Source organism: Anarrhichthys ocellatus, unplaced genomic scaffold (genome assembly GCF_004355925.1).
Source record: "Anarrhichthys ocellatus isolate YVR2014 unplaced genomic scaffold, GSC_Weel_1.0 scaffold20, whole genome shotgun sequence".
Taxonomy (NCBI): domain Eukaryota; kingdom Metazoa; phylum Chordata; class Actinopteri; order Perciformes; family Anarhichadidae; genus Anarrhichthys; species Anarrhichthys ocellatus.
Window position 1 is genome coordinate 7199110 of NW_022280050.1, and position 25069 is coordinate 7224178.

General features: G+C 41.8%; 3 protein-coding genes and 1 pseudogene across 6 annotated transcripts in view; 1 reads left to right on the plus strand and 3 right to left on the minus strand.

Annotated features, from left to right (window-relative positions):
* Positions 1-6376, plus strand: part of uggt2 (UDP-glucose glycoprotein glucosyltransferase 2) — a 30619-nt gene extending 24243 nt beyond the window's left edge. For 2 of the 3 annotated variants that reach the window (XM_031858320.1, XM_031858322.1), the window contains 8 exons: positions 1467-1571; positions 1654-1738; positions 2175-2357; positions 2534-2694; positions 3725-3839; positions 3939-4055; positions 4647-4812; positions 4965-6376. In XM_031858320.1, coding sequence (XP_031714180.1) covers positions 1467-1571; positions 1654-1738; positions 2175-2357; positions 2534-2694; positions 3725-3839; positions 3939-4055; positions 4647-4812; positions 4965-4990 — 958 coding nt within the window. In that variant the 3' untranslated portion in view covers positions 4991-6376. The remainder of the gene's footprint in view (positions 1-1466; positions 1572-1653; positions 1739-2174; positions 2358-2533; positions 2695-3724; positions 3840-3938; positions 4056-4646; positions 4813-4964) is intronic. The other variant, XM_031858321.1, reaches the window with a different exon arrangement.
* dnajc3a (DnaJ (Hsp40) homolog, subfamily C, member 3a) lies at positions 6317-14239 on the minus strand. 2 transcript variants are annotated; one of them, XM_031858325.1, is made up of 12 exons: positions 14084-14239; positions 13305-13415; positions 13081-13205; positions 12754-12828; positions 11607-11759; positions 11291-11472; positions 11086-11205; positions 10719-10824; positions 10474-10594; positions 7476-7608; positions 7175-7323; positions 6317-6890 (listed from the first exon to the last, which is right to left on the minus strand). In XM_031858325.1, exons 2-12 carry the CDS (start codon positions 13369-13371, stop codon positions 6742-6744), a joined length of 1380 nt encoding a protein of 459 aa, XP_031714185.1. In that variant the 5' UTR covers positions 13372-13415; positions 14084-14239; the 3' UTR covers positions 6317-6741. The 2 variants fall into 2 exon arrangements, with proteins under 2 accessions (XP_031714185.1, XP_031714184.1); XM_031858324.1 differs by having other exon boundaries at positions 13955-14239.
* Positions 14240-20003: 5764 nt separating this feature from the next.
* LOC116389795 (citrate synthase-lysine N-methyltransferase CSKMT, mitochondrial-like) lies at positions 20004-20680 on the minus strand (annotated as a pseudogene).
* A 1487-nt stretch (positions 20681-22167) lies between these two features.
* LOC116389691 (claudin-10-like) lies at positions 22168-24363 on the minus strand. The gene is made up of 5 exons (XM_031858597.1): positions 24117-24363; positions 23839-24000; positions 23669-23750; positions 23429-23536; positions 22168-23341 (listed from the first exon to the last, which is right to left on the minus strand). Exons 1-5 carry the CDS (start codon positions 24346-24348, stop codon positions 23149-23151), a joined length of 777 nt encoding a protein of 258 aa, XP_031714457.1. The 5' UTR covers positions 24349-24363; the 3' UTR covers positions 22168-23148.
* Positions 24364-25069: the final 706 nt, after the last annotated feature.

Below are 25069 nucleotides of genomic sequence, written 5' to 3' on the forward strand. Positions count from 1 at the left end.
TCTCTCTCTCTCTCTCTCTCTCTCTCTCTCTCTCTCTCTCTCTCTCTGGTGTCGTCCTGGAGGCTGTGGTTGTGATGTGAGTGTGGGAGAGACACCTCATCAGCAGTCTGTTACCGACAAGGACACACAGTTTGACTGCAGACACATCAACCCTCCAGCACAAGTCCTGATTTCTGTCTGCTAAATGTGCCTCGCATCACGAGCCACCGCTCAGTAGTGGAGAGGGTGCTTTAAACTTTCTGTATCTCAACACAAAACCATTTCCATAAAACTAGTTGGTAACCTAGATTTTCGAATGTCTTACTTGCATAAATGTATTCTGAAAGTTAATGAACTGATTTGATAGGCCCTATCTGTGCGCTTGCACGTTGTATAAAGTGACACTTTGGGCTAATCATTTTAGGTGTTTTTCTTTTCTTGCTGGTTTGGTATTCGTGTGGCTCGCCTCACACCAAAGTGAACTGGAAGTATCAAATTAGGATTTCTTCACTAGTTCATGCAGTGCAAATGAACCGGGTTGGAGTGTTTCAGTTACATGAAACACTGTCGACAGTTTCAAACTTTTCTCTCCTCTAATAACTTCACTCCCTCAGGGTGATCCATTCTCTGTATCTTCATCCAGCAGCAGAGTGTAACAGCAGTGTGTGGTAGGGGTCAGGCAAAATGGCGCCTGAAGCATCACATTTTTAATTGCGGCGGGATGTGTAAGACCAGTCATGACTATTCATAAATCTTTTGGTTCAACTATGCAACCACATCACTGATCATCCGCTATATTTTTCTTTAACCTTTATATATTAGTCTTCCAGTCAGTATTGAATATGAATAAAAAATAAACCGAATGGGCTTCTGTGCCTTAACTAACGCTGCACGTCCCACCAGAGAATACTAATCTCAGGAAAAGCTCCTCTGGACTTTCTGCACCGTTACCAACGATCAGCATGTTGTGGGGGGGGGCTGCTTTTAAAGGGGGCGAGAGGAGCTCATAACACTATTAACTATATTGTGTGAAGATGCATTTTTCTGCAATTTCCAGCCCCAGTTACTCCCGGTGCAGCACACGCTGTAGCTTGATTCACACAATGGTGCGTGGATTGTTTTTTTCATTTCTTACTTGGATCCCATTTAAAAGCGTATTGGTGCTTCTCTGGTTGATTTGATTCTAATGAATCATTTCAGATTCTTTTCTTTGCATTATGGGCTCTCTATTAGCTGTGTGGGACATAAGAATAAGGACCAGTTCAAATGTTACAGCTGCTTTAACTATGTCCGGTCCAATACAATAAATGTTTATGTTCTCTGGAGGAGAACTTCTGTCAAATCACGGCTTTGTGTTGTCATAGTTTCATTTAAATAAGGGCATCTCAGTTTGCTGCACAATGTTGCATGGTTTGTTGAAACAACATACAATACTATAGGACTATACTGTGTTTCTCAGGACTCATGTATTATGTTCTCATTCGCAGCATCACAGGCGGTGGCTCCAAGAAGGAGGATGGAGAGAGAGAGAAGGAGGACGTTCTCAACATATTTTCTGTGGCCTCGGGTCATCTGTACGAGCGCTTCCTGAGGTTAGGGTCACTGTCGCCTCACAAACACGCCTACTTTTCATTCCTTCTAGCCCCGGTACTTCACCGTTTTTGTACGTTTCAGAATAATGATGCTGTCCGTCCTCCGGCACACCAAAACGCCCGTCAAGTTCTGGTTCCTGAAGAACTACCTCTCTCCATCTTTCAAGGTACTTCCCACACGCGGACGTATCTGTTAGTAGTTCCCTCCTTTGTAGTGTTGTGTGTTCAATGTTCTATGAAGGATCATCTACACCACGGCCTCTGTGACACATATCGAGTTGCAAAAAAATGAGAGAAAATCAGTTTGCATGTTTTATGTTAATGACATCTTTAGTGGATACACGTTTATTTATATAGTAAGTCCAGATGTCTTGCACTATATACGTATATTACACCACTGTTAGCTTTAGCCTTGCATTGTGAATTGACTAACTAACGTAAGAGTGTCATAACTGGCTATCTGTTAGTACTTTCTCTGTCCATATATCATATTGTTTGTGAAATACTGTAGTTTGTGCATATTTCTTAAATGTTTAGTTGCCCAAAATGTGCTCTTGTGTTGGATCTAATGAACCTCTGGTGTGTTGTGTTTGGTGTGGTTAGGAGACCATCGCTCACATGGCAGAGAAGTATGGCTTTCAGTATGAATTAGTTCAGTACAAGTGGCCCCGGTGGCTCCACCAGCAGACTGAGAAGCAGCGTGTTATCTGGGGGTACAAGATCCTCTTCCTGGATGTTCTGTTCCCCTTGGCTGTGGACAAGATCATCTTTGTGGACGCCGATCAGGTGAGGATCAAATCAAATCGAAGCGACAGAGGCAAGAGCTGTGTGTGTGTGTGTAAGTGTGTGTGTCTGAAAGTGAGAGACTCACATATGTGTCGGTCCCAGCGAAGGTGTGAAGATTGGATGACAGCACGGATGAAGTGGCGTCGGTACTTACCGATGTTCCCGCTCTCTCACAGATAGTTCGGGCTGATCTGAAGGACTTGAGGGATTTCGACCTGGAGGGCGCTCCTTATGGCTACACGCCGTTCTGTGACAGCCGCAGAGAGATGGAAGGCTATCGCTTCTGGAAAAGCGGCTACTGGGCCTCGCATCTAGGACACAGGAAATACCACATCAGGTATACTTCTGTGAAGGGGAACATAGCAGCACACTACTTCTGGCAAGATATGCAGACTATGAAATATCACCGTTCTGAACACTGTGCCTCTGCAGCCACCTTCTTTCTCGGAGGCCATTCACTCAGTGTGTCTAGTTGTGGCCGCTCATGACTCGTTTCTGTCCTTTGCTTGTACATTTTGGTTGTGAAATCATCTAGAGTTATTTATTGTTCTGCAAGGGTAGTATTTTTGACAAATATGACATAGAAGGAAGTGAAGCTGTGTTTGTGTACTCTTGTATTGAGAGGCTGGAAGTATTGCTGTTGTTTTTGATCTTCTTCCTCCAATCTATCTGTAAATCTCACCGTACTCGTCACCAGTTGGCTCCTCAAGAACCACTTTAAACATTTATTTTATTTGTCCGACAAGTGAAATTTCCAAGGTTCCTTTGAACAAGCTGAAATCAAACTAAACACACACCATTAGAAGAAAAAAAGAAGAAATTGTGGTTCATCCAGTTTCCATGGTGATTGGAGCTCACCAATTATAGTTGCAGTTCTTGTGGCTATTTTTATTTAGCATCAGACATCCGTATACAGCCGTAGTGCATCAAGCAATAGGTCTGAAAGCATGGGGCACTGAGTTCTCCCTCAATGTGCTGAACAGAGAGTGCAGAACTCGACACTTCACTGTGATTTGATTGGATGCCAGTGATTTGATTGGATGCCAGTGTGCCGCTTGGCTCTGTGGGGCGGGACAAAAGCAGAAAGGGTGAATAATCTGCATGAGTGAGGGAGAACACAAGGTAGTGAACCTCCTCTGGCACACTTAAATCTAAAAAGTGAAACTACACAGTCTACATGGTTGGGTTTATTAAAATATGCCACGTCAGATACAATTACCTGAGCGTGCCTGGGGTCTTTCTTTTTATTGAGTCATTATTTTTTTTTGTTTTTATGAAGCCATTCCTGTGGGCTTTCCCTTTTAGGAAATGGTTTTCTCACACCTGCTTATTATGTCTTCCCCCCCCCCTTCATATATTTCAACCAGCGCTCTGTATGTAGTAGATTTAAAGAAGTTTCGAAAGATTGCAGCTGGAGACAGATTACGTGGCCAGTACCAAGCCCTGAGCCAAGACCCCAACAGCCTGTCCAACCTGGACCAGGTCTGTAACTCTTACACGATGCAGTTTGATCTCTAGGCACCTGTTGTACCGTCTTGTTTGTTATAATGAGCCTTTATGTTTGTTTTCTGCTATTTGTAGGACCTTCCCAACAACATGATCCACCAGGTTGTCATCAAGTCTCTTCCGCAGGAGTGGATGTGGTGTGAGACATGGTGCGATGACGCCTCCAAAGTCTCGGCTAAGACTATAGACCTGGTGAGTCCCAGAGCCACTAGACCTACACCAATGTGGTGGGCAACGCTAACCGGCATTCATCATCAAATCATTTCCCCTTTTATTTAGATAATAAAATCCCTTTTGTCTTCTTTTTTTAATCTTTTGTGTCGAAAAATGTTAATAATGGCAAAAAGTTTTTACATCCCCCTTTTTCCACCACGGTTGCAGATTTCTGGGTTGTAATAGTGAAGTGCAGCTGCTGCAGCACTAAGAGGCCGAGGCCCATCCCCAGCCACTAATGTCCATGAGGCACTTGGCATTTAGAAGACAACTGTGGAGCAAAACTGTAGTCTGCTAAACTAATTCATAAGACGACTGGACGGGCTCCAGCAGACTGCAAGAGGAAGCATTGTCTCCTCGTGGTGTAGGACACCACTTGGTAATTCAGACACAAGACATTGGCTAATGTCCTTTTAACAGAATTAGAAATCAAATTAGGGTTGAAATGCTCGCCACAGACTGTGATGGGAATGACAATATGACTTGCTGGGAGAAAGTGGCACTGGTGGTGCAAATGATGTGCTGTGTCTTCTTTTTTTTTTTTTTTGTTTTTTTTTTTTTTTGCTGCAGTGCAATAACCCAAAGACCAAGGAGCCCAAGCTAACGGCCGCAGCGAGGATCGTGCCCGAGTGGGTTGAATACGACAACGAGATAAAACAGCTGCTGGGACAGGTCCAGGAACAGCAAGACACAGCGACACAAAAACACACTCCTTCTCCCTCACAACATGAAAAAGGTCACTAAAGAAACACTATTTATTTCCCTTTTTATGAGACAGAAAAGTAAAAATGTACCTTTTGTATAATCCCCTTCTCTTGTTGGCCAGATGTGTATCTCTCTCACCCCTGTGCTCATTCTCCTCATTTCTTTCCAAACCCCTCTGCACAGTAGAGGACAGACGCGATGAACTTTAATGGCTGCCAGCATCATTGTGCAGAGGAAGGACCTTCCTGTGGAGCTCGGAGACAGACAAACCCTTCTAAACATAGCCGTGGAGCGTTGCATCCTCAGCCTCAGAAGGATATTTTCAGAGATGCCATATCTGCGTCTGCAGTCGATACGTCTTACAAAATGAACACGTGGTGTAAGTGTTAACTGTGAACTTGTGGGGGTGCTATCGGCACTACAATCAGGGCTGGGTTAGTTTGTGGTTACCGGAGAATGAAGTGAACACAGAATAGTGGGGTGAGGTCAGTCAAAGCGCTCTTATTAGGTGTGTGTTTAAAAATACATAGTTGAAATTTATTGCACTGATAATGTATGCAAAGGCACAACTCTGAGAATCTAATCTCAAAGTTTAATGTTTATTATGAATAACTTTCCAAAAGCTGATGCATTTAGGTGTTCTTAATTTGAAGTTGACTAAGATGCCCAAACCAAAGACATAAAGCTCATCTGTTTTTAAATTTCATAACAGGCAGCAAAGGTGTTACATTGTATGATTATTATTGGGTGTCATTTTTGCTCCTCCTTCCAACACACATATCAGATATTTGATCTCATACAGGCTAATGAATCTTATGTTGTAATTCTCGAGTCCTTCAGCAGTCCCAGATCTGTTAAAGGTTTGCAAATTCTGTCACAAAATGATTTTAATAGCTTTTTTTATATATCTTAGGGAGGGGGGGGAATTGCATTTTTTTTCAAAGTCAAGTAGAGAGTTCAACTCAATAAATAAGTCCCCGTCCCAATAATGTCCCTACTGTCCCTTAGAACAGACAAGTTAGCATTTGTTAATCAGCCTCTGAACAGCAACCGTCCATCTGTAGTAACTAAGGAGCACTCAGCAAATCATCTCTACAAAGTCATGTGATGGTACATGGAATCTTCATTTGCACACTAAAGGTCATGGTTTATGGATGTTAACTTATTACAGTATGTTTACATCTTGCTTCATTGTATTACATTTTTTGATTTTTCCAATATTCATATTCCACAATGAACCAGTGTTTTTTTGTCTCAGGAACAGGTTTTGCTGCTCAACCAAGGCCAGCTGTAGTTTTTATTCCCGTCTTAAGTTACAAAAAAAAAGGGTGCTGACCTCAGGGCACCCATCTCTCACTGTGCTGTGTCAAATAATGTTTATATTACTGTCTGGTAATAAAAAATAAATCTTTGCCACAAAAATCATTACAAAATCAGTGAATGTTGTGATTCATGTTAAAGGTCTACAATGAAGGAATTGGTCCCTCACAATAAACCGTTTGAAATAAAGAATCAGCATTTCTCACGACCATTCCTAAAAGTGTCTGCATACAGCAATACTTCCCCTCAGTTTAATTTAAAAAGGTACATAAATAGGTCTTTATTTACATTTCAATAAACTCCATTCATATAAAAATAGTACTGTACTTATGTACAAATTTAATCTTACGAATGGATATTAATTGTACAATACTTGGAAAGGATGTGAAGTGTCGGTATTACTTCCACACGACATAAAAGCTGCTCCACACATGGCACATATTTGTTAGCATAGCAACAGACATTTCCCCCGAACGGAACTCAAAAGTTGTATTCTTCAACAACAAAGATGCATATTTAATTAAGGTCACTGAATTAAAGTCACAATTTGCGCCACATCTCTGAGTCATGCCAGCGATCTCCCTTTTAAATAGGGAGGAAGAGACACAATGTGCTCCAGCTGTGCTGAATGGGAGCTTCCTCAGTTGTAGTTGAATTTAAAATTGAACGGTCCTGAGCCAAACGGGTTGAAGCCCTGATAGCCCTGGTGGAAGTGCTGATGATGCTGTCGACCCTGCTGGCTCTCCGGGTCCATGGGATCCTCCCCCTGGTCGAACTTGGTTCTCATGTCTACGAAAGATATCACACGTCAGTACAGAACAGCATGCATATATAGATAGATATATATATATCTATAGATATAGATATACTTAGGGATAGCTTTTGAATTAGATATTAGTCCAATTAGGAAATGAACATGAGTTGGGGTAAATATGTGACAGTGAATTTCGGGCTTAAGGGACCTTGTATAATGACAATGATTTATCCTTAAAGCAGTGAGCTGTTCACAGCAGCCCCTCAGAGGGCTAGCATTAACAATTCCCACCGACTCTGCAGACCAGAAAACATCTCACCCGGGTCGGTGAGAACCTCTTTAGCCTGAGCGATGTCTATGAACTTCTTCTCGGCCTTCTTCTTCTCCTCTGGATCCTGGAAGTTGTCCGGGTGCCACTGTTTGGCCTGTTTCCTGTAGGCTTTGATGATCTCCTTTTTCTGGGCAGTTCTGTGACAAAAGGCAAACAAAGACAGAAAGCTTTCTAATGCAGGTTTGTAAAGTAAACCATTTATAATAAAATAAAGTACCCCAATACTTCCCCTCTGTAATACTCCTACAAAATGGAAGTCAATAAAACAACTCCAGCGATCGGTGCCCACCTCTTCACTCCCAGGATCTTATAATAATCCCTCTTGAGAGACTGTTTGAGGAGTCGCTGAGCTCTCTCCAGGCCTTCTTTTATCTCGTGGTCGTTCTCACTGTGTTGCGCTGCCGTCTCATAGTCCTGAATAGCTGGAAAATAAAAAGTATCGCTTAGTCAGCCAAAGCAGCCTATAGGAAGTGAAGTACAGTATTTAAAGACCGTAGAGGGGGAAACAGGACCTCAAGGCCTCGTAGTGGAAAGCATCCACCCTGCTGAAGTGTCTTTGAGCAAGGCACATGGTAAGGTCATGTGTCCGAGCCTCCAACTAGTCGATGAACCACGCAACCAGTGTTTACTCCAGTGTTTCTTTACATCGCAAGTAGTTGTTTGCTGCAATATTAATGCTCTGAATGTCCTATTTTAAAGATCATCATCATCAGTAGTGATGTCATTTAAAACAAAATCAACAGTCATGATCAAAAAACATGTACAGAAAAAGCCCAGATTGAAAATAGTTCTGGCATTTATGAAACATAGTTGCCGGAATCATTGGTATAACAAAGTTTATTACAAACATTATGAGCAAGATAAAAAGTATTTGACTCGTGTCCTCAGCGATCCCATCTCTGAACATGCTTGATCTCATGCTACTAAAGAAGCCATTTTATTCCCCATCACCTTCAGATGGTGTTGCAGCCGCTCCAGGCTGTTTGTGTGCTCTGAGGCTTGTTTACCCTGTGAGGCGGCGCACTGGGGCCGATTTAACCCCTGGGAGTTCTGACAGTTTAAAAGCTCGTATCAGGTACGGCTGATGTGTTCATGCATGTTGACCACAACATATACAGCCTCAGCACGGTATTACTACGCTGCTGACCACTTTTTAAAATATGACACGTTAGGGACTTGTTTGATCCTCTTATTTTAAATAAAAGACACCATATTTGTGGGTTATAAACCATGCAGTTAACTGGAGCATTATGGATGAATTTAAGGCAGTTTGTTGATTATATAATCTACACAATAAAACTGTTGTGGAGCTTTAATCTGTCTTATTTGTTTTCTAAATAGCTGCTATTTACTTTGAGTGCATGTTCACTTTTACATTAAACACCCTCAGAATAAAAGTAAAATAAAACATCACTATGTCACACTAACCTCAAGTGGATATAAATAATTACATTTCAGCTTGCCTGTAACACACCACATGTTATCTTTTCACATTAGCAGCACACTATTTCTGTGTTCTATGATATGTTTGTCACAGTTATTAGTTGAGGCACATGCACACATTTTTTTCCAAAATCCCACAAGTGTATTTTATTGAGGTTTTGCCTGTGTCACTTTATTATGCATTGCTTAATTATTCGATGTATTAAGTTGCACAGATCATTTTCTGGCTTTGTTATGATGGCCTAGGGGTCCATGTAATCATAATGTCACACATTCAAACCCTCAGCCCACATTTCTCTCCCTCTCTTTATTAGACAATATCAAAATAAAGGAAAAACTGTCCCAACAAATACTGAAAACGTTTTTTGTAAATGTGCACTTGTGGCAATAAAAAAATAATGCCAAATTCTTACTAGGACCTCCCATGTACAGCATGACAGTGTCTCTTTTTGTCGGATTAACTGCCTGTTCAGCAATATGAAAGTCTCAGGTATTAGATACAAATGTTTAGTTGATGGAATACAAATCAATAAGAGTGTTGGAGCCTGATGCGCTGGAAACAGTTCACATTTTTATGAAAACTGAGAAAGATAGACAATGAAAAGACTGGCCAGGCCTCCACCAGCTTCACTTTGTGTCCACCGATAAACACCGATCCTAAACTTATTCTATTCCTCTTAAAGCCTGATGGCCCCTCAGTCACTCCCACATCGAGTCCCCAGTGGAGACCCCACCGATTGAGCAGTGTGAAAAATGTCTGCTCTCCTTTACCTGCTAAATTACCATTAAAGGATGCGTCAGGGTATAATGCATGTGAACATTATTCTATAGGAACCAGGATTGGACGTTGAATTGGCCCCGAGCTGGGTGGGATGGAATGAATTACATTTCAAGCTTAATTGATAGATGAACATAAAATATAGAAAGAGATTTTGACAAAAACATCCATGGGCTGCTTGCAGAACATCAGGCGACGGGTAAAATGATGGCTGAGACAAAAACTATTCCTGAGGATTTCACCATCTGTGACTGGACTTTCTAGTCCAACAGATAGGAGAGAGCGCTATTTCAGCCTAATTCCCCTCTGCCAGCGAAGGCTCTATGGAGATAGTAAGTGCTGCGTGTGTTGGCACTGAAGAATGGCTTCAGGCTTGATTAACAAGTAATTTTGCATAATTTCAGCCAGCAGTGCAGGGCAGCTCTACATTTTGCAGGTTATACTTCTAAACATTCTAATTCTACTGTATGGGATAAATGTTCTAACACATGCCGTTTGTCTTTTTTATGCTTTAAATATAGCGATTATACGCTTTAACAAAATGAGATGTGGACACGGCTGCATTTATCTACATTTGGTGATGAAGAGAAACATTGTGTTGAATGAGGCTAAATGGGATTGGATGTGAGCATCACTGTTCTGGCTTTATGTTGCCTGACAGCATTTACATTTAATGTTTATGCAGCATATGCATTTAATGTTAACATTAAAGCTTTTTATTTTTCCAGTAGACAAACACATTCCAACAGATGGTAAGATGCTTATATGATATTTCAACTTACTTTCACGGTGTATTTTTTCATTTATGTTACAAGGACCCCCTGTGTTAGACTCCTGCCATGACACCAGTGTACAGCAATAGAGTTAATAATATTACAACATACACTCACCAGTTGATTTGGTACTCCGAACTGAAATGGACTCTCAACTGGAGTTAATTAATTCCCAGTGTAGGTTGGTAGACCCGCTCAACAGCATGTAGTGTGATCCAGGCTCAGAGTGTGGAAAATGTAAATGAAAAAATAAATAGATCTTAACAACCTACAGCTACACCCGACAGGCTCACCTTCCTCATACTGTTCCTCTTGGACATAAGCCTCCGCTCTGTCCTTCAGCACATTAACATTCTCCGGATCAGACCGGAGGACTTCTCCACACACCGACACAGCTCTGCTAGCCTGCTGGCCCTGCTCATCACACACACACACACACACACACACACACACACACAAATAAAAAACAAGTTAATTAGACGTATTGCCGGTCAAGGAGTGAGTTATTGCATCCCACGGTAGCAGTGAGGGGCCTTACCTGAGCTAACGCATGGCACATGCGCTCCTTGGCGAGGAGAGCGATGTGGTGCACATTGGGCTCGGTCTTCATCACCGCCTCGTATTTGCTCACTGCGTCTTCATACCTAGAGCAGAAGGAACGGTCAATACGGCCGATAGCAATATGGATCATTGCACCCACAGACATGCCGCCATGCTACTTGCTTTGTTTAGTCTTGAGAGTACAATATCTTGTGTGTGTTAAGTATGATCCATTCAAATTGGGATGAGTTTTGCGTGCCAGTTTATGAGATCAGAAAATCAGAATGCTTGGAGGAGAGAATTGCCTGCACACACACACACACACACACACACACACACACACACACACACACACACACACACACCTCTGCTCTTGGATGAGTTCCTCTGCGGACCGGATCTGTTTGTTGAGCTTCTTGACCTGCTTGTAATGGCTGTAACACTGCTTGTGATCCGGATCAAGCTTCAGGCACTCGCGAACCTCACTGCAGATCACACGAGAGGAGGTGGACAGTCAGAACAGGACGATTCGACATATTACCCGATGTACGTCTGCAAGCGAAGTCTTACCTGAGGGACATCTCGTGGTCTCCGAGATTATAGTAGATGGTGCTGAGTTTGTAGAAAGCCTGGGTGTTGTCATTCTTTAACTTGGATGCAGCTTTCAGGTCACTAATGGCTTTCCCCATCTCTCCCATTACAATAAAGCACTCTGCTCGCATCTCACGAGAGGCCACGTCCCAAACGCAAGTCTGGAACCGGCAGAAAACATACCTCTTACAAAAAAACCGGCGGCACTAGAAATTATAGGAACGCTCCGTCAACTCTGCGGGTGATTAACATGGACAATGTCATGCTCGCAATGCTGAGGAGGTAGAATTCTTACCTCAATGATAGTGTCCAGCTGGGCAGCAGCTGTCACATAATCCTGGCTGCTGAAGCTGCCGCGTGCCTGAGCCACCAGTCGCTGAATTTCATCCGCCTTCGTCAGCTGACTCTGGGCTTCCCTCTCCTCTTTGTCGCTGGGGTTGGATTTCAGCTGGAGCATTGTGAGGCAACACTTTAGATCGCATGCTTATGGTCGTGATTAAAGCAGAGAATTCTTACATATTTCTGAAGAGCAACGCTTACCATTCTCTAAAACCCATTACATTAGAATTATCCTCATCATAGGAGGTCATCACATTCCCCAAGAGCAATATCACGATTTCCTGCAAGCTCAGCTTAGGAAAAAAAGCGTAACGCATAAATGTGATGCATCAAGCTAGGCCAACGTTGTGGACCGCTGAAGCAGCAGGACAGCACACACCTCTGGCCAGATCCTTCAGCTTTATACCCGCAAAACGTTGCCCTCGTAAAACTGCACAAGCTCAGACAGACACTCCCAGAAAGTGACTGATTCACTTTTCGTATTTAAAAACTACAAATCATACAGTTCAGCAGCCTGTAGCACATTGAACACGGTGATAACTTTACATTACAGTCTGATAACCACCGAGCGTCAGCCTACATGGAATAAAGCTCATCAAAAGTTGACTCGTTTTCAGGTTAATGAGGCTGCAGGCTCAGCCACATGCCCTTGGAACAAAGTGTCACGGGCGTTCACGTGCAATCCCCATATAAAAGAAGAACTTCATTTTTTTTTTGCCCGCATGATTGCCTCCCCTGAGAATCGAGCAGCTTAAATGGAATCTAAGCACTAATAGCAGATACAACACGGGCATTCATGTCTTCTGGCAGTGTTGTGAAACCTCTCAGTAATTCTAATGGAAAATGCATTAGCAAGCTACCTTATAATGATCCCTTAAGGTTCCCTGCCAATTTCATTATCATCTTTCACGACGGCTTATGGATCCAGGGTGTCCCTGTTCTCTAAAGGTCTTGTGTGGCCATGAGTATCTGTTTTTAAACTGTAACACCAGGCTTACAGATCAACACTGACACCTCCTGGTGATCTCTGCTTCTCTAACAAAATAAGTGATTTCTTAAAGTCTTGTTGCTGTGGAGTTTAAAGTGGATATTCTAATACTTACCACCTTCTTATAGTCACTCTCGGCTTCATCTAGTCCCCCCTGCTTCAGTAGGAGATTTCCTCTCTGGAGGCGTGCCTGTAAAGAGAGAGAGAGATAGAGATAGAGATAGATAGATAGATTCACAAACACAGCTGACATAACCGACCGGTTGGTTGACCAGTTGTGCCCGGGGCTGATTTAAATGTTTGCACAGGTATTGTTATACACAAATAAACCGGTTTCGTTCAATTATTTGTTGAGGTGAGCTTCTCACATAATTCCGTGCAGTGGGACATAAAGGCGTGTGCAAAAAATGATTCAGACTGATTTATAAAAACAACAACTCACAGATGTGAAGTCTGGTTTGAGTTCAATAACTCTGCTTAAATCTGGCAGTGCAGACTTTGACTTCCCCATTGCTAGAAACACTGTAGCTCTCCTGTAGTAGGACATGTAGTTCTTGGGATCTCCATCTGACACAAGGACACAGTAAACACAAATATACGAGTTTTGAATTGAACCTCTTAAAGTAAAAACATTTATTTTTTTAAACCTCAGCCTGCAGCACTTACCCACAGCAGCATGGAAATGAGAGAGAGCATCAGCTAGCTGGCCAGCAGCGAGCAGTTTCTTCCCCATCTCCAAATGACTGTCCACACTCCCATCCTTGCCACATTCCACTCCTGAAACAAACAACGTTAACGTTTATAAACTGATATTACTGAAGACTAGTAGCAACATTACGTTACAGTGCTCCTCTCTAGATGTATTCCCGTTAATTAGTTAACTATTGACAGTGACAGGAGGCAGCATGGCAGTAACAATAAGAGAGAGAGTACTTTGGCATGTAGGTTAGCTAACGCTAGCTGTCATATAACGATACGTTGACATTTAAAGTTAGGTTGGTGAAGCTTACGCGAAGCTAACGTTACCAAAGTGGCAGTACACGTGTAGCCCAAACTATAACTCGCTATCGTTACTTTCACTAATGCGATACCAACGATATAAGTTACATTAGTGATAGCCAGCTTAACGTTAGCCAACTGTCATCAACTAGCGCTAGCTAACGTAACCTTTGACGTATATAGCCATCAAACTACAAGCAGGCTGTCGGAAGCGAGCTCAAAGTTCAACGGTAGTTTAATGGTGACGTTAATTAGTTTACACCAACGTTACTTGCTATCGCCAACGCTTGCCAAGTTAAGTATAGTCGGCTTCTTACCTTCATATCTCATGTCAATCAAAACAAGAACATATGGGATGTAAGTCAGTAATCTGTGAGCGACATGGTGGATGGAAACCATGATTAGACTTGCATCAGACAGGTCCAATCTCACGTTGTCTCACTCACTTCAGCCCGATGTTATTCTTCACAAATGTTTCGCTTAATTCTCAACAGTCCCATGTGTTCACCGCTATTTATCCATCCAGCATTGCTCCTCTTTCCCAAGTCACAGCGGACCAGTGTACTCGAGCGGCCGGTCGTGTGTGGCTGTGATTGGCTGGATTGATGAGAAACCACCGCCCACCTCCGTTGGTTCAACAGAGAGGAGCCACGGCAGCACAAGACCAGTCATATCATCGTGTGTGTGTGTGTGTGAGTGTGTGTGTGTGTGTGTGTGTGTGTGTTTCTTCCAGATGACAGGGGACTGGCAGTACATCGCCCTCGTGGTGGACCGTCTCTTCCTGTGGTTGTTCGTCATCATCACCACTCTGGGCATCCTGGCCATGTTCTTGGACGCCAGTTTCAACTACACGCCCGACAACCCCTTCCCTTAGAAGACGAAACACAAATACTCAAACACAGTCGGAGCTTCATCCATTGTTTGCTCGTCACTTCTCTCTTATTGGTGATTTCTGAGATCACCGGATTTGACTTTCCATAAAACACCTATTCCATATTTCTGTGGTGAGAGTATGAAATGTTGTGTAAGGTCATATTTGCATAAAGTAGAACCATGTGCACACAACCTACATAACAGAATCCATTTGTAGATTTATAGAAGGTAAATGTGGTGACACTCATTGGTTTTGCATTCTTTTTTTAGTCTAAATCATGTATTCAACACATTGTGATACTTGTTTTTGTTTCCGTCTGAAAGCTTGAAATACATTTGTTCTCGTAAGTGGAGGTGTTTGTGCCTTCTGTGCTTTGTGGAACATTGTCCTCTGCATGAACAGTGGTCACACTTTTTATGTTGGGCTGTGGGCAGTAGAGGGCGGCAACATGTTAATTCAAAAGAGGAGAACAGTGCTGTTGAAAGGGCTGCCAAAGGTAGATATTTCTACCTATACTATATGCAGAGACAGCAATAGGTATTTGGTCAGATGATCGTAAACGCCTTGAAGTCTACAATGTTCTGGTATCTCTGGGTCAATATAGCACAGACTAATCCTGGCTTAACTTTACCCAGTGTCCAAAGGTAGAGTCATATATCAAAGTCAAGTTTGCTGCCCAAACAGCACACATCTCCATGATAGGATGGGGTGAACATCAGATGTTTTTCATCAGATTCAACAGCAGCAGAGAAATCCACAGCATGCTCCTATACGATTACAAAGGAAGAGTAAAGAAGTGCAGTTTTGTTGTGCCCCTGCTCATATTGGTGTTAAAGACGATGAACAAGCAAATGCATTAGCTGAGAAGGCTCTGAAAGTATATGACAACAAAATGATTGAAGTAGCTTGTGGTAGGAGCCAAATCATGAATTAGAACAGCCGTGATCAACAGAAGGAAGGGGATAAGCACAGAGGGGAGCTGGAACACATGATCATGCATTGCAATAAATATAGTTCAGAGATGGACCATTAAGAAATATAGAACAGGAGTAGAGTTTAAAAACATTTCTGAGCACAGGACAGGACTTCAGGGAAACTAGAGGGGGGTTGGTAGTTTATATAATACAGGCAGGGTTAGGAAATAGGGTGCATGTCTTTCATTCTTAGCCTACTTTTCTTCTTACTTACTTTTCTTAATGCCATGACTCTACACCCTCCCTACAGTAGGTGGCGGTATGCAGTTGTGGTTGGTTTGCGATCCAATAAAGACACAGCTGAAGAAGAAGACTAATCAACGCATCAATTGGATACATCCTGAGCTCAATAGGCTTCGGCTAACGACAACAACAACTACTCCTTTGAATACGGAAAAGCGGATAACTAATCAATCACTTAAGACATTTCTTTATTAATATGAACTCACGACAGAAGCCCCTGTTGTTCCAGGCTGGGTTATAGAGCTTCTGAGAGGGACACGCACGTGGCACCTGGAGTCCTGGTTGGGAAACTACAACGGTGAAGGAGCGCGTGGTAAAGTCAAAGACATGGCTTTGAGAAATGTTACTTGTAACCTCTTATGTACAGTCTATGCTTGTATGCTGATCACAACTGTGTCCATTAGTATGGGATATACATATTCTAGGCAAAAGAATAATGTTAGTTTCTGATATGTGCTTGGTATGTCTAATAATCTTGTTTATATTTGGAAACCAGACTGTATTTATAATTTCTCATTTCTCGGTTTGTATTGCCCATTTTAAAATGATTTCAACAGGTCAAAAGGACTGGGTGGACTACCATCTGTCTGATATAACTGATTTAAATAAATCAAGTCATTTTGAGACATAACCTTATTATGAAATGACCACATGGTCAAGTATGTTTTGTATACTCCTGTGACTTCAATAAATGAAAAGTACTGAGTGTTTTCTTTTTTTTTTTTTTTTGTTAAGAACTTAAAAGCAAAATGAATACAACAGTCTCAAGTGAAATTATAGAAAGGAAAAAAGATATGGTCCTGGCCAAGGGGACAGCAGAACGTAATATAAATCAAAAACAGCTGATAAATGCATTTTACAGGACAGGTGGCAACATTAAGGCCCATCATGATGATTTAGTCTGAATCTACTGCATGTTAATCGTATGGCCTACATAACCTCATTGATAATTATATCATTGGTTATAGTAACTGAGGTTAGCTTTAGTTAGAGCAGTGGTCCCTAACCACCGGTACCGGGCCGCACAGGAAGAATAAATATATTATTTCCTTTTTATTGATGATCAGAGTCTGAAAAAAGACCGGATTCTCTCGCAATTTCATCCGCCTGTGCCTCTTGACACATGTCAAGACGCTTTGTCTCGGTCACGTGATACGTCACCTCACAAATGAAGCCCGCAAACTAGCGACAATGAGTAAATAACTTTTGGAGAGCTTCTTTGCAAAGGGTGAAAGGCCCACTAAGGAGACAGAAGAAGAGCTACAACTTCCAAGAAAAAGAAATCAAAACAAAATCACGGAGTCGACTGGACATCAGGAACAGACTTCGGGTGTCATTGTCTGCCGTTACGCCCAGATGGGACCGTCTCGTTGCAGAGAAACAAGCTCAGGGCTGCCACTGATTCAGCGTTATTGTGAGTTGTATTTATTTATGCATTTTGTATTTGTTTTCATGCCGATCGTATCATTTTATTTCGTCGTGTTTTTCCGCCACACCTTGAAGGCCGGTCCGTGAAAATATTGTCTTACATGAAACCGGTCCGTGGTGCAAAAAAGGTTGGGGACCTCTAGTGTAAAGTATCAGGTGCACCTCGATGGGCAGTGCAGATTGTCTGGGGAGGGACAACAGCACAGCCAGAATATACAGCCGACATGTCGAAAAAAGTCATAGCAGTAAAATGTAAATTGAGTAATCTTTTCTTCCAATAGGAGCAGTGAAATATGCCACCCAAACAAAAAATAATTTATAGAAAAACTTATTAACTATTATCCACCAAATAATTCATTTCAGAACAGTTTTAAGGTCTTAAATCCATCAATTGCCTACTTCACAAACTCGGGTGCAGGTGAGATTTGGGTGTGGCTATAGTTACCACAGTACACGGGATGCTACATATTAGCATTTGAATATGAATTTGCAAACATAGACAGCTTAATAATGTTAAAAGGATCATTTGTGGAGTTACTTGCAACAGCTTAAACTTCAGTTGTGACTTGTTGCATGTATGATTTAAAATATCTGTGAAGCAATAGACAAAATGATTTTTTTTAATATACAGTGTTGTATCATTACTGCTAATGGGTCATAACATGTGGAGTTTTGTGAAAACTGTGCCATGGAAAACATGATGAACGCTGGACTAGCAAATAGTGAATTCATAAAAGGAGACATTATCTGCCTTTGAGAATAGAACAGAATAGAATAGAATGCTGGATGGAGCTGGAACACAGCAGAGTTCTCGAATAAATTAGAATGTTGAGGTGTCATCTTGTGGATGAAGCCGGGTGCTCCACAGAGGACAGCTGGACAGCTCTGAGGTAAGCCACAGGCAAAACCACTCGTCAAAATTTCTAGTAAAGTATTTTGTTTCATTTTATATGATTGGTCAGGCTTCCTGGGGGGCTCCCTGTTGACGTGAAGGTCTATCATCTGGCAAATTGGCAGATGAACTTGCAAGCTTTTCAACCTCACTTCAGGCTTCCGGTGTGTCCGATGTAGGCTGCTGTGGTAAGATACTGGCACCAAACTCCTGTCGTGTAAACCAGTAGCATATCTGACCTGTAACTTTGGATTCAGAATAGACTTTGACTGCTACCACTTTTCATAATTTGGCTCAGGAAGTTTGGTGCCACCATAATAATTTAAGGATTACCAAATCCCTCCTTGAATATCCAATTGTTAACATTGATTATTTACTGAGAGTAACAGTAAAACTTGTAAACGGATCATAGTTATATCTGGACACTGGTCGTGCCTCTAACGTAGTTGTGACATATGCAAGAGTAATTTCCCTGGTTATCCAGATCGTGACAGTGAGCGTGAACTGTCGGGGAGAGACAGTCACGTATCTCGCCGACTCTCTCTCGAGAGGCAGTCAGGGAGATACAGTCGCGTACCTCCTCAGGGAGATACGCGACTGTATCTCCCCGACCGTCTCTCGAGAGACAGTCGGGGAGAGTCCTGCACGGTGACATGTCGCTGTGTTGGGCTGCTGTTTCAGTAGTATCAAAAGGGGATGGCCAGTCTTCAAATCATGTGCCAACATGCGTTAGGGTACTTCCGGTGTCCAATGTAGGATGATGGGGTAATATACTCTCACCAAACTCCTGTCGTGTAAACCAGTAGCATATCTGACCTGTAACATTGGATTCAGAATAGATTTAGTCTGTTAGCATTTTTCATAATTTAGTTTAGTATGTTTGGTGCCACTATAATAATTTAAGGATTACCAAATCCCTCCTTGAATATCAAATTGTTAGCATTGATTATTTACTGAGAGTTAAGTACAGTACAACTTGGAGAGCTTTGCTTATAGGAGTGATATTTTGAAATATAGTATTTATAATCATACAGTTGTAAATGAATTAACTATGTAAAGTTTGGGGATTTACTCTAACTTCCTACATTAGGACAGTGTTGTTATGCTCTCATTCACTCACACATGTCTGTGACTCTCGCTCTCTGGCTCCTACTCTATCAGCTGACAGTGGGCGATTTCACCACGGCCTCCCTCAGCCAATCATATATTTCCCGTCAAACTTTAAAGACCTGTTCTCTTCTGTGCAGTCAGCTGTCATTTCAGCACAAACCGATGTGACCCTTGAAATTTTAACTTTACTTTGCACAATTTAATAAATGTATTTGTTCACTGTAAATTAAGTTTCTCCTGATTTAACAACCTGTGTCTCCCTGTATAAGTCTGTCTATTATCTCCCGGTGGCTTCAGTTCTCCTATTCATTATGTTTTTTGTGATGTATGTCATGTTATTTCAAACTAATTTGCAATCATAAGAAGTGTGGTCTTTGTTGGTGAAATGTTTCTTATATACAAAGAACAATTACTTATCATAAAACTCCAAATATATAGTAGAGTAAAATGTTTTAGGTGTGTTTTCTGGAAACTACAGGTCTGATGAGGAAAGTGGGAACAGGTGTGTAGGTGGGAAGGGATGTCATGGGACCAGGACTGGCAGGTCTGGGGAGTGAGCAGGGGCTGTTGAGAAGGACAGAGAGCCAGGACGGGCAAAACCACTAACCCACTAGAAAGTCTCTGACCTCCCTCGAACTTCTCAGACAGTTTAAGTGGTTTGTCAACTTTTATCATTTCATAAAGAGGTCATTCTTTACCTTCAGGTTATTTTACGAGTAGTAAATCTCTTGTTGTCTCTGCTGTCGGACTGTGGAGGTCCAGTTTGGTGGATAAGTCACACTCTGTATGTGTACCTTATCAATTACTTGTTACAATCAGTTCAGTAGTTTACTCATTTAATATTATCACCATCCAGATGAAGAAAGTTGCTGTACAATAGAGCGAGAAGTCACTTGGTAGCAGTAAGTCATTCCCCTTAGCTCCCCAACCTCCTGCACCCCAACATCTGCTGCCATCACCCCCGGCTCCTGTGCCTCGGTCTGCAGCCACAGCAGCCTGGCATCAGGGTCTGGAGCAGAGACCCTGAGCTCCGCAACACCTTCAAACACTGCTTCAGCACCTGATTGGCCTTCCATTTCCCTTCCTTAGACCTCAACAAGGCGTCTGTGGTGCCCTTATCAACAATAAGGTCCACACTGCTACAACCGTAGTGCTCGTGGAGCTGTGTGCAGTCCAGCTCTACGAACTCAAGCCGAGAGGAAAGATTGTGAGGTTGAATGGCTTGGGTTTGGACGTGTTCCTGCATTAGTCGCACAGCTATGGGGGAAATGTCTGCACAAGTGACCCGGACCGGGAGAGGAGAGTGTCTGTAAATACAGGGCCCTAAAGCAGAAGTGCCACAGCCCATATCCAGGACTTGGAGCAAACCGTCTGGGTGGGGCTTGGTCTGCAATAGGGGGATAATGAAGTCCCGGACAGCATCGAAGCCAAAGAACCACTCAAAGTGTTTGAAGGTGTTTGTCCTGCTGCTGCTCTCAGTGTCGAAGCGGTCCCAGGTTGCTTTCTTATCCATGTTTTCAATCAGTTCAGCTACGCAGAAACACAGATGGGATTATGTCACATGAGTTAGTGAGTGAACATTAGCAGTAAAACACAGATACAACTGAGTGTGACGTTATTGCACAACAAAGTGCTACTTTATGGTCAGCTTCTGTCGCTAACATATCGGTGACTTGCGGAATCTTTTCCAAGATTAAAATGTTCCTTGCTACGTCCTTATACCTTTGGAGCAGATAAATGGGTAGTGCAGTTTACAATTATCATCCATCACCTTCCGGTGTCTCCAATGGTCACACAGAACTGATTATAAGAGGCAAAGTCTGGCTCATTGTCAGCAAGGTTTTCCCATTTCCTATATTCAGATCCACTCCCGCTGCTGCCGACTGACCACCTCCAGTCGATTACACTGAACAGGCCGATCCACATGTCAGATTTGTAGCCGAGAGATGAAAGTGTGTTGACGAGTTCGTTCACTTCTTCAGTGTTTTCAATGGTGGCCAGGTCCTTGTATGTCTCTCTGCAGTGGAGCTGAGCTGGACTCATATTTAGACTAATTTCCTCGTTGCCCATCTTTCCACCACTCTCCCACTTGTTTTGTTTCAGGTGTGAGAGCACAGTGCACCTCCAGCGGCTCCCGGACACTGACAGCTACTGTCTGATCCTCCCTCCCAACCTGAAGTCGGCCATCTGGTGGTTTTGTTTTTCTACATTTTGGTGAACCACACGGTGTGGGGTTCAATGGCTTTGTGGGGAACAAGGTGCTGGTCCTCACAAAACAACCATGTACCCCAATATGTTAATTTACGCGGGCCTGTGGGACATAAAGTGTGCAAGAACAAAGTGAGTTAGTGGGGGGGGGAACAATTTGGGCCCTAAAACGTACAGGTAAAACCTCAAATGTGAGGGCCTCTGGCATACTAGTGCCACTATTCCAGTTAATACGCTGAATTATTTGTTGTTTTTTTATGCTATAGTAAAGCTGTAGAGGTTGGGGTGGGACTGATACAGACAGATAGCCAGAAGCAGAGGCCAGTGGTTAAAACATGTACACACACTTAATTGCAACTTGTTTATCAAAACTATTTTATAATAATAAAAACATTATAGAATAAAGTAGGCTGGACTTAAATGAGTAGTCCACTGTTTGGTTGGCAGCCGGTGCATATAGAAAGCCCTGCTACTCTTACATTTTTTATGATTATGCTGGGCATGGCAGTTTAAGATTTAGACACTGGCACATCTGGGCACACCAGTGGCTAAGCAGCTGCCAACAACTTAAATGAGTTCTAGAGGCTGATGTGGTTCTTGATAGAAAAAACAGTTCTAGTATGCATGAGAATAAGTGTTGGAAAGAATATTTAACTCCTCTTGTCATGTATTACATTTATCACAAAATACTGTATAAAGATATGATTCTAGTGTCAAGTTTATATACAAAATACAAGATACTTTCAAGATACAATATGTTTTATTAATGCTACGCAACTGAGTTGGTGGTAAATAGTATACAGGGACATATGGTTCTCATGAGATTAGTAAATTAGGGAGCAGACATTCAGCAGTGGTGGAAATATTCAGATGAATGAGCAATTTTACTATGTAAACGCACTCATTAACATACATATTACAAGTAAAAAGTCCTACATTCAAAATTGTACTTAAAAGGCCAGAGTGTACCATTCAGGGGGATCTATTTACAGGAATGGGATATGATATTACTATGTTTTCCCTTGTTTGTAATCACCTGAAAATAAGATTCATTTTTGTTACCTTAGAATTAGCCGTTAATATCTCCATATGGAGCGGGTCCTCTTCACGGAGTGTTGCACCACCATGTTTCTACAGTAGTCCACAATGGACAAACGCGGCTCTAAAGAGGGTCTTTCACTTTTTTGCATTGACTGCCGTGTAGTTCTCCCAAACACTTGGGAGAACAAGTTTAACTTGTGTCGCAATATGCATCCTCACCGCTAGATGCCGCCAAATCCTACACACAGGCCCTTTAAGTAAAAGTACAGAAGCATGTTATTAAAATATCAAAAGTAAAATGACTCTTTATGCAAAATGGCACCCATCAAAATTCTACGAGGTCCATTTAGAGAAAATTTCCCTAAAGCAACATTATATGTTTAGTCAACATAAAGTCCAAGCATTATTACAGTAGTTACATCTATGTTCATGTTTCATACATATAGTTCTATTTATATATATAGATAAATTAATTATTATTGTCTACATTTCTATTAAAAATAATTAGTGGCAACAACAACAACAGCAAAACATCTAAATAATTACACATGTTTTGGGACTTCAATAGCCCAGATCCAGTGCTTTCCCTTCTATGACAAGTTAATATGTCTGCTGTGGAAAAAGGCCATTTCTAACTAGGATATTAAAGCTCAAATATGAATTTTAATATAAAATGATCATGGAAATAAAGCCACACATGTATTTCATGGACAAGGACAGAAACAGAATATTGAAAAGAAGTCACACATATGCATTTGTAGCTGTCATCTTGGTAGTAGTGGTAATTCCAGAGACGCTGCTGTCTCTGCTGCTTCTGGTGGTCCCTGATTTTCTGCTCGCACTAGTCCTCGTGCGAGCTACAGAAACAATGCTTTTATTTGTCGGAACAAACGTGTAGGCACCATGGAACTGGTAGTCAGGGTATCTTTTTGAGCTGTGAGGTTCAAAGTCAAGAAATGGGTGGTTACTTTTCTGTAGATAAGAGAAATGCTGGAAAAAAACATCAGTGACAGAACTTTACCTTGAGTGGCACCCTTCCCACCCTGCAAAGATACTGTAAATAAGGCCTCCAACAACAAGTAAGGTGGAGCCTCCCCAGCCGATAAAGACGCCAACCCCTATTTCAAATCTGGCAATAAATACAAGAATAATATATAAATGTACAATTCTTCCTCGATAGAGTCATCTGGTAAATGTTGATGCATGATATAAGAGGAGTTTGTTGTATATTTTATCCATGTCACTTGAAAATTATACGTACTTTTGAGGTTTGAAGTTAGGGTCTTGAAATTCTGCTCTAATTTTGTTTCCATAGTAGGAGAAAGCAATCATAGAACACATCCCTAAAATAATAACAAAACAACATATTGATGTTAAGATGAATTTACAGTGTATGTGACTTCTTTCAAATACGTCTGTGTCATGTCTTACCTCCAATAAGGTAGTTCATGCCCCCAGCAAAGGTTACTCTTGCATTAACAATCTCTGATCCACCAACCTTAGTGCACTTCATTCCCACTAAGACCAGAACTGATCCAAAGAAAGCCAGGATAATAGAGATGATGATGAGAGCACGGCACATGTGAATGTCCCCTGCCGAAGAACAGCAAAGTAACAATACACAGCATACGTTAGAAGGTGCAGTAAAAAAGACTAAGGATCTTGTTTTTATTCATCATCATGCCTTGTGCTTAAACACATTTACTTACAGTTCAGAGCAAGCATTGATGGAATTCCCTTGCAGTCAGATACTCCAGTTGAATCGGATATACAATCCTTCCACAGGTTGGAGAAGTAGTTTGAGGTGGTCAACACTAAGCTGTCTACCTCAGACCATGTCCAGATCTCTGTGGGCATTGTGGAACACACCAGGATCCATCCTGATACACAGACAACAAAGCAGCCGATCTCCATGTACATCATCACAGTCCTGTAACTCATGCTTGCCTTGAAGTTGAGCCTCTATCCAGAAGAAAAATAAAATCCAACGGCTCCTGAACACTGTGGGGCGCCGCAAGATACACACCCATGAGAGGCAAAACTTGGTTTGTGTACATCATCACATGTTTTGCCTTGAACTGTGATTCCACTGTTTTGTGACGGTCACTTTGGTGATGCGTTTGTTGTTGGTATAATACACATGGGCCTATACAGACGCTGTGTTACAGTCGAAACATGCAAACAAGGCAATGGCAAACACATCAAACTTTTCTTTTATTACATCCTTGAATGTTAAAATATTTATAAATTATGAAACTATTTTGTTACACATTGATAATGTTGACAGAAGCATAATACACTCATGTTTGTTGAAAAGGTTGGAACTGAGAATATGCTGGTGCAAAATGGCGAGAACTATCATGAGTAAAATTACTAAATAATACACTACATTAAATACAGACAATGTTTTTATTAAGAAATAACGAGGGCAGATTGCTTTTCACAGCGTAAAACACAGACCCTAGAGTGATATAACAAGCCATCTAGTCATTCCTGGAATTAGTTCAAGCAGAAATATCAGCGTACTTTGGACATACTGTAAATTTTATTGGTACAATTGATATCAGGAAATAATGAAGGCAAAGCATTTCTGTCATTTACAGAGTAAACGTGTATGTTTTGTATTCGTTGCCATCAATATGTAACTCTGCGCCGGCAAGAA

What these genes read in the sequence shown, in the direction of transcription:
- LOC116389691 (XM_031858597.1), bottom strand. Translation starts at nt 24,348, where the DNA reads ATGAGTTACAGGACTGTGATGATGTACATGGAGATCGGCTGCTTTGTT. An exon ending in ATCAATGCTTGCTCTGAACT is followed by an intron (nt 24,001 to 24,116) that starts GTAAGTAAATGT and finishes GTTCTTCGGCAG; the next exon opens with GGGACATTCACATGTGCCGT. An exon ending in TGGGAAGGGTGCCACTCAAG is followed by an intron (nt 23,342 to 23,428) that starts GTAAAGTTCTGT and finishes TGAACCTCACAG; the next exon opens with CTCAAAAAGATACCCTGACT.
- dnajc3a (XM_031858324.1), bottom strand. Translation starts at nt 14,036, where the DNA reads ATGGTTTCCATCCACCATGTCGCTCACAGATTACTGACTTACATCCCA. An exon ending in AGCTGGACACTATCATTGAG is followed by an intron (nt 11,473 to 11,606) that starts GTAAGAATTCTA and finishes TGCCGGTTCCAG; the next exon opens with ACTTGCGTTTGGGACGTGGC. An exon ending in AGAGGTTCTCACCGACCCGG is followed by an intron (nt 6,891 to 7,174) that starts GTGAGATGTTTT and finishes TATCTTTCGTAG; the next exon opens with ACATGAGAACCAAGTTCGAC.